The 15,842-nt window shown below is 40.9% G+C and overlaps 1 protein-coding gene across 3 annotated transcripts; it reads left to right on the top strand.

Moving 5' to 3' along the window:
- The first annotated feature begins 17 nt into the window (after positions 1-17).
- LOC119494454 (centromere-associated protein E-like) lies at positions 18-13,993 on the top strand. Of its 3 annotated transcripts, none has more exons than XM_037780332.1 (18): positions 18-404; positions 1,009-1,177; positions 1,547-1,688; positions 2,559-3,377; positions 4,477-4,956; positions 5,070-6,503; positions 6,915-7,001; positions 7,390-7,545; positions 7,765-7,881; positions 8,258-8,380; positions 8,518-8,574; positions 8,661-9,224; positions 10,255-10,473; positions 10,798-11,455; positions 12,014-12,141; positions 12,225-12,278; positions 12,377-12,554; positions 12,876-13,993. In XM_037780332.1, the coding sequence occupies exons 2-17, from the start codon at positions 1,041-1,043 to the stop codon at positions 12,503-12,505; spliced, it is 5,304 nt and encodes a 1,767-aa protein (XP_037636260.1). In that variant the 5' UTR covers positions 18-404; positions 1,009-1,040; the 3' UTR covers positions 12,506-12,554; positions 12,876-13,993. The 3 variants fall into 3 exon arrangements, with proteins under 3 accessions (XP_037636260.1, XP_037636258.1, XP_037636259.1); XM_037780330.1 differs by having other exon boundaries at positions 12,011-12,141; XM_037780331.1 differs by lacking the exon at positions 18-404 and adding an exon at positions 431-822 and having other exon boundaries at positions 12,011-12,141.
- The last annotated feature ends 1,849 nt before the right edge of the window (positions 13,994-15,842 follow it).

Genomic DNA, 15,842 nt, shown 5'->3' with positions numbered 1-15,842 from the left:
TAAAGTGAGATTTATTTATAAATAATATTTACTCAAGTGGTTCTTGGACCTGTAACATACAGTAAAAACTCCTCTGTGAGAAGGAAACATGGATTTACTGAGAGGAAAACTCTGAATCAGAGGATTTATTAAAGGGAGAAGAGCCACAGCCTCAGCTGAAAGAATGCCCACTCGGACAATAGAAAAGGAGAGATGGAGGGAGGAGGAGAAGAGTGGAAGCACAGTGAGGGGGTGAACAAGTTGAGTGCCAACTGGATTTGGAGGATTCTGGCAAAGTCCAACGTCTGTGGCGTTTCTAAGGAAACAACAGCACAACTAAGTTCACAAAGGAGAAGCTGAACTTACTGGAAGCTCGTCGCTGCATTGAGAAGATGAAACTACAGCCAGTGAAGCGCCAAAACCAGGTTGTTATTTAAGTTTACTTTTGAGAATTGACTCATTTGTACATTTATTACTACAACAGCTGATTTAAGGTTGTGTGAGTTTTACTGTTTTTAGAATACAAAATCTGCAAATTAATGATTTTCTCATTCTACAAATGTGAATTTGTTATCCATTGACTGTGTATTCTTGCCTGTATTTAGTTATGCATTAGCCAGACTTGCCTGCTTGCTTACTTATTAGGTAACAATAGTCAACCAAAAAGTGTTTCAGTGCACATACGGGCATGTGAGTAACAATGTGAACCTCTCCTTTAAGTGTTTTGGGATTGGAGGATTTGTGCGATGTGATAGGAGGTTCAGGAGGAGACAGGATGATTAGGAGGCGGGGTAACCTGAGAAATACCTCTCCTCGACAACTTGCTACCAAGCTGTTGACATGGTGAATAATAGATGATTGTATTTTGTGCTTGTGCATATTTTTCTGTATTTATCTTTGCCAATGGCTGTGTGTTTATGACAGACGTGTAGATAAGAAACAAAAAAAAAGCATCATAGAAAAAATATGTGTAACAGTTTTCCTGTTTTTGATTCCTGAAGTCTGACACTATCAGTTCCTGTGCTATAGGTAAAACTCACCTAGTGGGCACAGGCGAACCAATGGAGGATCACATGACCTCATCAGACACGACGGGTACCGGAAGCAGTTCTGCTACCATGGCAACAGACTCAATAGGAACCGGCCCGGAGCAGAGTGCAGGTTCAACCCTCCAGTTTGACAGCTACCTGAGGAACAGGTGAGAGACTGGGGGATAGGGGATCCAGTGACACACACACACACACACACACACACACACACACACACACCTGCTACTATATACTCACTTTTGGCCAAGGTGATATCACATATCACACACACCTGACTGCGCTGCACACTTGCATGCGAGCACGCCGCTGCTAACATCTCCCCTGGAATTACTCGCTGTAGATTTTATATCTGTTCTAGCATTGGGAGGTAAAACTAATTCAAATGTGTAGATGTTTAGATCAAATTAAAAGAGAAAGTTATTCAACCTTCTAGCTTTATGCCAATGTGCCCATTTGTGTGAAGTTAATAAGATGATGTAATGTGAGCTTGTCTGTGTTGTACTGTGTTGTGGTGTTAGGATCAGAGAGTTGGAGAGGTCAGAGAGGAGCCTGCTGCTACAGCTCTACCAGCTAGCCTCTGCCTCTCACCTCCCCAGCATGCAACACTCTCAGAGGCTGGACCAGAGGCTCCACATGCTCAGGGAGGAGGTCAGGACCATGGTGAGTAGTGGGAATCTCTGAATGCATCAATAGGCATGGATGTACAAACTGAAAAAGACTGTAATGGATGTGTAAGTCTTGCAGGTTGAATTTAGTCACACAGGTTTTACCTTCAATTGGTCTGGACTGAAATGCCTATTCAATGCACAAAGGACAGAGAAAGTAATGGACAAGGACCTTAATTCTGGAGTAACTTGATTAAAATTACAAGCGATGCTACGAAGGTCAGTTTATATTAAATGGATGGCTGGCAGCACTTGTCTGACCTGACAATCAGCACTTTGATATGCAAGTTTAATGCAAAATGTGACAAAGACAGACAGAGGCTATCTTCAGCTGTCCATACATCAGTTGATACACCATACAAGTTTCTGTCCTTTTTGCCTGGAATATGTGACTTAAAATTTGCAAAAACTGGTGGTTTTAGGTAAAAATTTCAAGTTCAATCTTTGAGATTTACAGTAAATTGGGGGATACCTTTTCATTGTATATCTGCTTTAAGTAATTACACTGTGGTGGTTTGATAAATAGATAACTTTATTAATTCCCAGAGGGAAAACTGGTTTATTTGCTCATGCGTAGTAAAAAAAACAAAAGAGACACAAGTCAGACGAAAGTCACAGCAGATAACATCTACAGTGTAGACTACTACCTCTGCAATACTAACACAAACACACACACTAATCCATATTCTAAGAGGACATTAGTGTTCAGGAGACCACTAGGGTTAAAACACCTTGTAAAGCAAGCTTTGAGTGACTGTGTTGGGATTACTAGGTTAACTCAGGAGTTGTTTTTCCAGACTCCACTGTGGAATCTCTCTCTTTAATATTTTCTCTCTGTTTCCATCCTCTCCTCCGTCCTGCTCAGACCCAGGACAAGGAGCGAGGAGAGCGGGTTTGGAGGGACCGACTGCAGCGCTGTCAGAGGCAGCTGAAGGCCAAAGAAGAGGAGATGAGTCGCCAGTCCCAGTACTTCGAGAACTTTAAAACACAACTCCAGCACAAGCTCAGCCTGACCCGGGACAGAGAGCAGAGCCTGCAGAACAGGATCTACACTTTAGAAAAGAAGCTACTGGACATGACTGTGAGCGCCGCCACTGGCATCGCAACAATCAGTGCAGTCAGAATTACTGCCGGGACTGTAACACACTGGGAAGAACAAGAGAGGCTGCCTCCCATGAGAGGAGAGGGTGAAGGAGAGGAGGAGAGAAAGGAGGAGAGGAGGAGGCAGTGGCAGCCAAGTGTGGGAAATGAGAGAGAGGAAGGGCGAGACGGTGAGAAAGAGACACAAGGGGGAAGAGTCAAAGACTCAAATGAAGCCAGGCTGCAAGGCTTCATCCTGAGCCTGCAGGAGGATCTCAGGGTGCTGCTGGAAAGAGAGGAGGATGGGGTGACAGAGCGGAGAGGACTGATGGAGCAGCTCCAGGAGGCCCAGGAGAGCAGCCACTTCCTGGGATGCAAGGTGGAGGAGATGAAGGCAGTGGTGCACCAGCTGAAGCTGTCTGAAAGCTCCTTGACGGAGGAGGTTGAAGAGCTGAAAGAGGAGAACCACAGATTCCAGCAGATCCTCAGGGATCCAGCCAGTCAGTCATCCACGGTGCCTGAGTCCACATGCCTAGGTCCTGGGTCCAACACTCTCTCATATACCACTGCCATGGGACATTCCTCAGGGGGGAGCTCTGGAGAGGTGCGTAAGACATGATTACTATTATCATAACCATTATTTAATCATGTACTGCGGAATAGAGAAACAACATAACACAGACATTTCTTAAAAGGTCCAATTCTTCCAGTTTGCTGAGACTTTCCAGTTTGAATGTCCTAGTTCATTTGATCTATATTGTGCAAAGTACTGGAAGGCAGTCTTCTCATGTTCAGTATTTACTTGTGGGGTATCAAGAGTAGTTTTAAACCAGAGAAGAGATGTAACATACGGAGACAACTTTAGTAGGAGACATTTATAAACAAAAGCTGTGGTGTGTAGCTCTCTTCCTGTTGCTAGTAAGGACCAGCCTACCTTTTCAAACAGTACACAGTAATCAGAACTATATTTATCTCCTGTAATGAAACCTAAAGCTCAGAGGTGAACAGCATAAAGTTGTTTTAAGAATACAGGATATCTCACAAGCACAAGTCAAGAAGAGACATGATGGTCGGCTCCACAATGGGTTCCCCGGTCCTCAAGAGAAAAACATATTCTATTACGATGTTAGAAACACATTTTTTTATCAACAGATTCTGTGCCAGTCGTTCCACATGTGGTTTAAAAAGTAAGACAGCTACCAAATCTAACCAAATTCACAGATATTTATGTATGAATGCCAGGAATATGTTAAATAGAATTATGGGTTATTGAGAATAAAACGCTTAAGATAAGGAGTATTTGTTGAGGGCCAGTATGAATCAATAGGATTATTAGTTGTTACAAAAACAGGTAAGATAAACTGTTCAACTGTTTTTAACCAGTTTTTCACATTAGATAGACCAAATTCAGGGATCCATAAATATTTAATCCGGTGTTATCATTGGCTTAATGTTGTAAAATCCTTCCTGTTATTTCATGAAAAGGTTTTACGGCATAAAAATAGTGCAGAGTGGAAGCTCTGTTGCAAGGATTTAGAGTGTTACGTAACCACCTCCTCCATTGTCAGTGCTTATACAGGTGTATCTAAATATCAATATTTCACTAAAGCTGACTGAGACATGAATTTGGATTATATTATATTATTTGTCATTTTCATTTTTACATAAACAACTTTTGTCCCACAACTGTGATCCCTGTGTAGATACATCTTACGTCGGATGAGGGAACAGGCCAGCCTCATTCATCTGCAGTTCAACCTGTTCACCACCAGGTGGCAGCAGAGAGCATGCAGAACAACACAGAGGATCCCTCCTCATCTGCCAAATCAGAAACTCCACCTAAAATCTTTCGCCACCTCTGCTCCAGCACCAACCCCAGCCTCCAGTCATTCTCCTCGACTACAGAGACACAAGATGAATTTAAACTGGGGACTTGGTGCTCCAGAGGGATCCTAAATCTGGAGGAAAGGCGCAGTGAGGAGTCTGATGCCCTGAGGGAGGCCTACAGGAGCTTGGGGTTGGGGGAGGATCTCGAAGCACTTCAAAAACAACGTGACCGCCTGGAGGTCGCCCTGGAGCACACACAGCAGCAGCTGCAGATGATGGCTCAAGAGAATACTCAACTGAAATTACAACTCAGGAAACAAGAAGCAGAGGCGGAGCAGGGATCTTCAAGAGAAAAGGTATGTCACGGGGGTTGCAGTATTCACATATTTTTTATACAGCTGAAATAACTAACTTTCAATTACACACTTTTCCAGTATATCACAAATGCTGCCTCTCTTTGTATACTCAGATTAGCACACCACCCACCAGGGATGGAGCTGAAGATAACACCATTCTCGCCCTCGCCCAGGACGATCTTGTCCAGGCCCTGAATCAGGAGAACCGGGCCTTGGCGGATCGTATTCAGGAGCTTCTGGCTCACATTGAGCTCAGAGAAGAGGATATCAAGAGGGAGCAAACACAGCTGAAGGAGCGTATCTCCAAGCTGGAGGAGGACAGAATCGGGCTGGCATTGGAGAACCAGGAACAAGAGTGTTTGATTACAGAACTCACCAAGAAGACCGAGGATGATCTCAATACCATCATGGAGCTGCAGCAAAGATTAGCGGAGAGTGAACAGCGTTTGGAGGAATCACAGGTCGGCAAGGAACTGTGTGGATCTCAATTGCAAAGTGAACACACAGCTGCAATATCAGAACGTTTTCAACAGAACAACCTAGAAGAATGTGTGGACAGTTTGGTGGAAAGCGTGCTAAAAGGGGAAGAACCACAGTTGGTGTCCAGTCAACAACAAGACGATTTGAGTGCAGCTTCAACACCTGGTTCTCAACATGATAATCATGATGATCCGCTGCAGAACAGCCTGCAAAGCAGTCTGCATGGTAGTTCACTGACTGATCAAGTGTGCCAGCTGACCAAGTCGGTCCAGAGCCTCAAAACAGAAGAAGAGGAACTGTCAGGCTGCATATATTCTCTCAGAGAGCAGCAGAGAGAAGTAGCTCTGTCAGTCCAAACACAGACAGAAGTGAAACAGCAGTTAACTCGGACAGTTTGGGGACTGAAGGAGGAGAAAGATAGTGTCTCTCAATCTCTGGCTAGTCTCAAACAAGAGAGAGAGCAGTTTACCAGGACATTCTGTGGGCTGAAGGACGAGAGAGACCAGCTTATAAGGTCTATGAGTGGCCTGAAAGAGGAGAAAGAGTCTTTATCTGGTCTCCAAAGAGAAAAAGAGAAACTGCTAGAATTTCTTTCAAGTGCAAAAGAAGAGAGAGATCAGATCATGCCTTCACTTCAAAGTTTACAGACAGAGAGTGAGCAGTTAAGCCAGGCGGTGCTCTGTTTGAAACAAGAGAGAGACGAACTAACCAATTCCCTCAAGTGTCTGAAGGAGCAGAGAGACGTGGAACAATCATCTTACACTTCACAAGAAGACCGAGACAAGTTAATGAAATCAGTTAGCAGTCTGAGAGAAGATAAAGAAAGAATTGAACATTCAATCAGTTGTTTGAAACAGGAAGAAAAGCAGATAAAGGTATTACTTCAGGGCCTGAGAGAGGAAAGAAACAGCCTCCAAACTGCTCTGCCCAGCCAAACGCAAACAGAGGGGAGGAATCAGAAGCAGCATCTGCTGAATCCAAACAGTGGCTTTACGACAAAGAAGACAGAGACCCTTGTTGGGACACAAAGATGTCACACCTATGACCACAGAGGATACTCTCTACAGGTATTTTTTAAAAATATTTTATTATCAAAAAATAATTAATTTAATCAATTTTAAAAAAGGTATTTCCATTTAAATGCATAATAAAACTAAAATATAAACCTCAACATAAGTGCAGAATCAAAATGATCAGAATCAAAAATCACAAATAAAACTTTAAATCTGCGCAAAACTGAAAATTAAACCATTCAAAGTAACATAAAACAGGATAAAATTAGATTAAGAAACCATAAAATAAAACAAAGGAGTGAGACAGAAGCAGAGTTCACTCTGTTCACTTAAGAATGAATGCCTATGTGCATTATGTTAATGTCTGCAGTGTCAATTTAGATATCCTTTAAGCATTGTGGCTCATTGTGTATCATTATATTGGATCACTGTGTGCTTATACAACATGTTTCTGATGGAAAACAGGAGCAAAGTGATCTGATGAGGGAGATCGAAGCTTTGGGATCAGAACTAAAGAGGTCACGAGACGAACTGGACAAGAGCCATGCAGATGTGAGTTTACACAACTTCCCCTTTCTTCATTAACCTTTGTGGACATTTCTTGTGATGAAGATAATATTGACTGTAGATATCCTGTTTTTAAACTTAATAACAGTAGTTGGATAAAACAATCCCAACTCAAGGTCCACTTACTAGCATTAGGGTGATAGAGAACTCAGTAAAACTTGAGTTGGGATGGTTTTGTCAATCTACCTCCAAATGTTTTTTTTTATTATAATTTTCATTGCATATAGTTTGGACTTAATTTAAAAAATAGGTGTCACTTAGGAACATTTCTTTTTAATCTTCGGCTGTATGTTTTATATTTACAGGGCAGTGGTGCGTCATTGCAGATTTCACTAACTTAATGTGTTCATATCTATATTTGTGGCATGTTCAGACCAAGAGGCTGCACAGTGAATTGTGTCAATCAGAAACCAGGAGGGAGGAGGCAGAGAGAAAGGCAGCCCGAGCAGCTGACAAGGTGGTGAGGTTGACAGATGTAGCCAATCAGATGGAAGAAACCAGAATGGAAAACGACAGCCTCATAACCCAGGTATTGAACCAAATATGCATTGCAGCATTACAAAAGAAAAGCTATAAGCTAAAAACATTCAGAAAAACTCAACATGCCCACATTAAAAAACGTAGTTTGTACTACCTGTTCACTAACTTTACCTCCAGGTGCAAACCCAAACAATACATTGTTTATTGGTTGTATGTGTCTGTCTCTTATTTATCTGTCAGACTTTACCGGTGTTTGTGTCTACCGCAGGTGAACGAGCTGCAGAGCAAACTGACAGGCCTGATGAGGGAAAAGACTGATGCTCTGTCACTAAAGGCACAAATAGAGGAGCAATACAACATCCTCACAGCTCAGCTCAAAGCTAAGGTATCTTTTTCATTTGTTATATAACATAAATTAGCTCTACAGTAGGCACCTGTACAGTATATGGAACTGCTATCAATGTTATTCTTGCATCTGAACAAAGACTATGTAAAACATGTGTGGCACAAAAACTGGTCCAATTTGTTCCTTTTTTTTTAATAATAATGCAAAGAAAAGTCATCTTCGAAGTCAAACTAGCAAAACTTCCACATCCACTGTAGTACAGACAGACCAGATTGTAACACTCACATTCGTTACTTCACTAAATTGAATGTCTTCAGCATATCACAGTGCTTCAGTTGTTTGACTTTTGATGATGTTTTGACTGCTAAAATTGAGCAGTAATGGATAATACTTCAAAATGTGTAAAACCTCACAGACGGTGGCTCTGGAGGAGCTAAACTCGGAGTATATTGCTCTAAAACGAGGGCATGGCAGCAAGGATGATCCGAGCGTCATTCTTATCTCCCTCAGGACACGTTACAACGACATCAGAGCGAAGGTGGGTAACCTGTCAGCTGTGGCTTTGCTGTCCATGATAGTCAATGCAGTTAGTTGTATGTTATGAGCTGAGAGTTTTATCTGTATCTTATAAACAGTACATTTCATGTGGTTTATTTGATTTTGTTTGTACTGTAGTATGATGCACTCCTGAAAAAGATGAGCCAGCCGGATCTGGAAACAGCTCCTTTAAAAGTGAGGAAAGAAAGGTATTGCTTTTCATTCCTGTTGTCATATTACAATACTTGAGTTTGACTGACAGGTGTTTCGTCCAATAACAGGCCAAGCTGTCGTGCCTGGTGGTGAAGTGTCAGGAGAGGAACAGCTTGTTGGTTCAGATGATGAAGTCCATGCACAGACACGGCTGTGTGGACTCCACACTCACGCAGCAGGTTGATCAGCTGCTCAGTGACGCTGCTCTGCAGGACTACACTGCAGCGTTCACACTGGGGAGCAACGTGAAGACCAGAGATTACAGCACTGGGTTTACACCAAGATTTATTTCTAAATTCCAAGACTACACCAGTGGATTCACACCGGATCAGACCTGCTCTGATATATCCCCACTTCTAAATCAACAACACCAAAATGGATTCACACCTGAATCTGGAGTAAAATGTAGAGAACTAATAAGTGAAAACCACACATCTTTAGTCACCACTAAATCCACAACAAACCATCTAGACTGCCGTAGTGAAGTCACACTTGAACCAACAGGAACACTAAAGAAAGATGCCAACTCACATGTGCCAACCTCCCCAGTGCAAGAGCATGCCAGTGTCCAAGCAACACCATCACCTGTTGTTCCAGCAATAAAAGAGAGCTTCATCTCCAATACAGCACAGGTGAGATAATACAAATATATTTCTGTTCACATATGTAGTCATTTTAGGGCGACTAAACTAACGTTTATTTTCACTGTCTATTAATCTGTTGATTATTTTCTCAATTAATCAATTAGTTGTTTGGTCTATAAAACGTCAAGAAATTGTGAAAAATGTCGATCAGTGTTTCCCAAACTGAAGATAACGTCCTGAAATGTTTTGTTTTGTCCACACCTCAAAGATATTTAGTTAACTGTCATAGAGGAGTAAAGAAACCAGAAAATATTCACATTTCAGAAGCTGGAATCAGAGAATTTTGACTTTTATTTTCTTAAAAATTACTCATCCAATTATTGATTAACAAAATAGTGACGATTAATTTAATAGTTGACAACTAATCAATCAATCAATTAATCGTTGCAGCTCTAATTCATTTTAAATACTTTTTCCCCCCAAATGACTCAGGCGTAAAGGTTGTAAATGTAGCATTTTAATATCAATAAACCAAGATAGGCAGCCGTTCCCGGCTTTTATATTATGTTTTCTTTTTGTGCTACCATGTCTGAATTTATTAGAAATATTACAGAATAAAAACATATTCATTTATGGCTTGCTCTTTTATGTTTTCACAATGACAGATAGTGAAAAAAATCAAGACAATCACTTCCAGCATCTTTATCATTTTCAGTAGAACAAAAAAACGTTGACTGGCAAAGTGGCAAAGATCCTGTTTAAACTGGGTTTATGGGAAATGCGGTCCTAATGGGAACACTAGCATGAAAGGTTAGATCTTAAAACAGTGATCAGGTGCCCATATGAACATTGAAAAAGGTTTTGCTTGTCGTAATCGTTCCCCTTGTTCACAATCAAAAACACTCCAACGTACTTATGAGCACAAAGCTGTATTCTGCTGTCATCTTTACGAGTTATCACAGTTGATTTGACATTAAAACATCAGTGTTGTTTGTAAAATTGTTTGTACTTTAATTTGTAAATTAAATTGGGAGAAACACTACTGTACTCTACTGCCTTTTTCTCAATCCCACCACAGCTCTCTCCCTCTGCCAGTGGACCAGAGAAATTTGGATTTCATCACTCAGATGTGAACGGGAAGTCCTCCACAGAGCCGACCAGATCGACTGGATCCTCACTGAGTCCGACTCCTAACTCATCCAGCGCACATGTCAGTCCGAGCAGGAGGCTGAGTAGTCCCGAGAAGATCATCAACCTACATGAGCAACTGCAGAAGACTCTGATGAGCAGCTATCAGGTACACTGAAGCTTTCTGAACATTCGGCATCATACAGATGCAGGTTAGTGTTGAAGTATGAAAAAAATGTAGGTCTGTCGCACATACATCTTGTATATTTTACACATTTTTTAAAGTATTTTTTCATATTTATATCGTAATTTTCTTAATTATGTTCTTGATTTTTTGCAGTACTTTTATTTAATTTTTCTCTTACTATATTTATTGTTGTTTATTGCACCACTACACCAAAGCAAATTCCTTGTAAGTGAAAACCTACTTGGCAATCAACCTGATTCTGATTCTGATATTATGTCTAATAAATGCTTTTCTCTTAATTTCAAGGCTCCAGTGAGCAGAGGAAGAGGACAGCAGCGCAGGAAAAGTCTTTCATGTTCAGCTCCTGCAGACCTGAAACCAGCCTCCCAGACAAAGAAGCAGAGCCTCAGTTCCAACATACCACACACCAACTCTCCCCCAGTCAGCGCTGCTGCCAGCCAAGCTAAGCACACTCCAGCAGTGACAAACACCACACTTTTTAATGCAGTCGCCTCTCGATCTGCTAATGTTACAATCAGTCCCAACATGTTTACTAACCATCACTTTAAAGCAGACGCATCTAAAACTGCAACATCTGCTCTTTCTAGTGGGAGGGGGACTAATATGACAACATCCCCAAAACTGGCAAAGAAAATCACTACTATCCTCGACAAATCTAAACACACAGCTTCTCCTCCTTTAACTCTGAAGACCACTACCTTTGACTCTGATGTCTTAATATGTTCTAATCCAAAAAACACTGCCTCAGACACAACTGCCCCTAGCGTATCAACTGCCCTCGAGGCTAATCATTTTAACACGCCTTCTAAAACGGATGGTGCTGCACCTACACATTGTGGACTTGTATTTGCGCCATCCTACACTCCGCCTGCTCATTGCTCTCCTGAGAGATCCAACAAGTCTGCCAGAAAGGCCGCCGCCAAAACAGCAAGACCCAAACCAGGTAATGCACATGTTTAATATTTGAGATCATTTACACAAAGGCAGAACACACCAGTGCTTAAACTCATAGTGGAAGACTTGTTTTTATAAAAAAATATTTTATTGATATGACAATAAAACAGCATTTATACGAGTAGGTTTTATAGCTTTGGTGCATATTATTGCAGTTTACGCTTGTAGAATATTACTTTTTGCTTGTATACTGCTTCAATATGATTAGACCCAGCCTAGATATGGACCATTCTCTGTTTCTGTCTCTTGTATTGGACATAATGTTGTTTAAAATTCCAGCACAAAGTCTGGCAGTTTGATGTTGTCTTGTGTATTACAGTAGCACACTGCAAAACATGACGATAAACCTTTACTTGGATTCATTAGTAAGTTCAGTATGCAGTGAGTCCTGTGACTTCATTTTATTGTTTTAGAAAAGTTAATAGGTGAGCTGTAAAAGCAAAGTAGAAGTAAATAGATTGGTGTGCATTTAGGTTGTGTTGTACCTCCATGTTTAGCAAGACGGGGCAGTGTGCCTGATCTTTCTTTGTCCAATCACCTTTAGAAGCTCCGGCCGAGGTTCGCTCTGTTGAGGTCATCAAGACAGTGGGCCAGAGCAGCCTCATGATTGGCTGGGAGAGGCCGCCACTCGACGAGCTGGGCTGCAGTAACGGCACATTTGTGTACGGATACAGGGTAGGAAGAACAATCTACAAGGACTATACATCGACTTTATTATCTGTTTGTTCTTGTGCTTATTATTTCTTGTCACCTCTCAGGTGTTTGTAGATGGGGACTTCCACAAATCTGTCATGAGCTCAGCGTGCACCAAGGTATCCGTCTCTTAAAAGCGCTGCATCCTGTTATCACTCTAAAATTTAAACTTAATAACAGCAATTCATGTGCTGCATATTGTTTTTTTTTTCTACAGTGTATTCTGGAGAACATCGACCTGAGTGTCCCAGTGCACATCAGTGTCCAAACGCTGGGATCTAATGGTCTCAGTTCAAACTTTGTTCACACCATGTACAGGACTTCAGTCAGAACACACCACCACTGACTCTCTGTGTCCTGACGACAGCAAACATAATGCTGGCAAAGGTCCACAAGTAAGTATCTTCTCAGTGGAAACCTTCTCTGCCAGTGGCCGGAGTTTGAAATTGTTTGTGTCCTTGTGTCTGTTTATGTATCAGTATGTTTGCGTGCTGCCCACGCAAAGTACGATTGAATATCTTCATTTTGTCATGTATGTTTTGTTTCGTTATGTGTGTGAAACAGTGTTCGTCTTGTGATGCAAAACAAATATCTGATACATTAGAGTGAAATCTAATCTAATCTAAGATACTTTTTCATACAAAACACGTTTCATTCTCCTCTGTGTTCTGTGTGACAATCTATTTTTCCCTTCGTCCTGTGTGTCCGCCCTTCAGCGCACAGCCATCTATAGCTGCAGCCCTCCGAGGGGCCGTCCTAACCTCCACCTCAGCAGACAGCGAGGGGAGACACCGTCACGCTGCTGGGATACCCTCAGGCTCAGGTCAACCAATCAGAACCATCTCACGTTTGTCTCACTTTACCAGCCTATATGAACACGTGGTGACCTGTGGCCCGCCGCTAAACCTCAGAAACGACTAACTGAAGATGTCATAAGATAAGACTCCTGCCTCTGCGCTGAGAGTTAATCTGCATGTTAAAGCAGATTGTTGGAAGAACTTCCTGTTTCAGATTCACCTCCTGTATGGATATTGTGACTGCCAGGTGTTTGGACGCCAATCAAACAAATCCTGACAAACTGATAAAAAAATGATACTTTACTACAAACTATATGAAGCCAAGATCAATCACGTTGTCAAAAGCTGCCTGTGACTTCAACATTTACTAACATTGTTCCACCAGGACAGAACATGTTGGAAGGACGTCTGCATCCGCTGCACATTTTAACACTGTGTTAAACACCGAGATGTGTCATGTTGCTACATCGGAGATCCCCGCTGCTGCCTCTTTGGACTCTGTGACATGAACAGCTGGCTAAAGCGACACTTACTGTTAAAAAAGCCTTTTTTTAAGCAACACATACTGTATAATGTCCGGACGCAACATTGAGGTCATCTTACTTGATTTTTACACATGAAGCCAAATATGAGAAAAAATTATTCACTCCAAAGACTCATCTGTTTTCTTCTCCTCACAGGTCTACGGGATTTTTGAATTTGCACACAGTCATAATTGATATCTAAAAAAAAAAAAAAAAGAGATTATCACTGATATTTTTTGTAGAGAATATTATAAAAAATATGCCAATGCACCACAAACTGTACGTCTTTTTGTATGAAACTTTGTTTGTCATACCTAATAGATGTCAGGTTTGCACGCTCATATTGTTTTATACACACACTTATGGTGTTCTTTTGGTACTTACTGTATGTACGGGTGTGGCGTGATCATGGTGCAGCAAAGGTATTTTTCTATCAGTAATAGAAAATATTGATTCCACATTGATTCCTTACGACTGTACAGAGAATAAATGTTTATATGATATTAACTGTCATTCCGGTGTCTGTGTGTGTATGTGAACTGACGTAAGAGGTGAAAACAAACAGTTCTGTTTACCATTTTTTGTTGAATTCAATCCAGAGTTGAGATTTGGCAATATGGATATTACGTTGCTGTCTAGTAAAAACACATGTATCTCCGAAAGTGTTTCTTTATGGGCTTCTTGGGCTAGATAAACAATTTTATGGTCCCATATGGTAAAACGTGAGATTTTCATGTCTTTTTTATTATATATTCTATTGAAACAAGCCGTCAGGTTTTCTCTAATTACATTTTCTAACATAATCTAGTAGAAACCTAAAATACAACTATGAACCTGAAAATGAGCATAATATGGGACATGCTGTAATGTTATTTTCCCTACTGTCTGCCTGAATATGCCTGTATTTACCTTCTGTCTGAAACGCTCCGTTTTAGCACATTTCAATGTAAGTGCAGCAGAATTGCATTGCTAGGCAACAGCTTGGTCCATGTTTACTTCCTGTCAGCTGTTGTCATTCACAAACGCTGCAACCGGAAATTAACTGGGACACATTTGACACGTTTAAAACTGTGTAATGGTCTATATATTGTATATTTGTGACATCACAAAATTACAGAAATCCTGACAGCTTGTTTCAAACGCACAGTTTGTGAATACGGTCTGTGTATTTCTCCATGGATTGAGCGTTTCGATGCTTTCACAGTGTTTATACAGCACTTTAACCTGTTTTATTGTAAAAAAGACATGAAAATCTTTAACCTTTGACCTTTAAACCCATTTGATTATGTGAGAAATACATTGTCGCAAAGCTGAAAATATTCTTAGCTCATGAAAAGTTGATGTTTTGGAGATGCATGATTTTTATATGACAGTGACAATACATTTGTCTAATTGACTTGCTCTGCAGATAATGACTCTTGGCCTTACTCCTGTCTATTCAACCTAAACACTCCCCATTAATGACCACTAGATGGCAGCTATTCATGCATGACTTTGTGGGAAGTGTGTAGGTGTTTAACTCACTACATCTGACAGGTGCTTTCACCAGAGATTTAGTGGAGCAGATGATGCTGACGTGCATACAGAGACATGCTCAAGTAGCCTAAAACATCTTAGTGTCTGCTCCCCCTTTCAATACAAACCAGGCACAATACCAAAAACTAAAATAAGAGAAGAAGAGGAAGCATGAGCAGCTTTAAAAAAAAAAAGGAGCTTAATACTCACCTGCTGTTCTCAGCAGCTTTGGGAACTCCTCTGAGAACGTCATCGCTCGTGCTCAGCAGAAAGAGTACCAGCTGGAGGAGGGAGTGTGTGTGTGTGATGGGGAATAGGTGTAACAGTTCGTACATTTTCTTCTTCTTTTCCTGTCTCTTGTTACTCACAGGACACTTTGTATGAACATCACACACAACAGAAACACTTCAGGTGAACCAAAAGTATTAAAACAAAAGTGAGACATCTTAACCCTTATATATCTACACCATAATATTTTTTTTGCAGTGGTTGAAAGTAACTAGTTATTCAAGTACGGTACTTAAGGACACATTTTAGATACTTATTGTACTTTACTTGAGTATTTCCATTGTATGTCACTTTTTACTCCACTATTCATTTGACAGCTTGATTTTACAGATTAAGATTTTACATACAAAATTTGAGGATCACTTTTAGAAGAAACTACCCAACAGTATATAAATGAGTTTAAATGATCTCCACCTCGACCACTACTCGAACACTAAAATGCTACAGACACATTAATGCACCAGTAACAATAATACAATAATACAATACACAAACGGAAAAGTGACACTGATGCGTTTTAAGCATGTGTTTATATGCAACCGAAAAGTGACTCTAAGCG

This window comes from Sebastes umbrosus, chromosome 9 (genome assembly GCF_015220745.1).
Source record: "Sebastes umbrosus isolate fSebUmb1 chromosome 9, fSebUmb1.pri, whole genome shotgun sequence".
NCBI lineage: Eukaryota > Metazoa > Chordata > Actinopteri > Perciformes > Sebastidae > Sebastes > Sebastes umbrosus.
The sequence above is the reverse complement of the archived record's forward strand: the minus strand, read 5'-3'. Positions and strand labels throughout refer to the sequence as shown.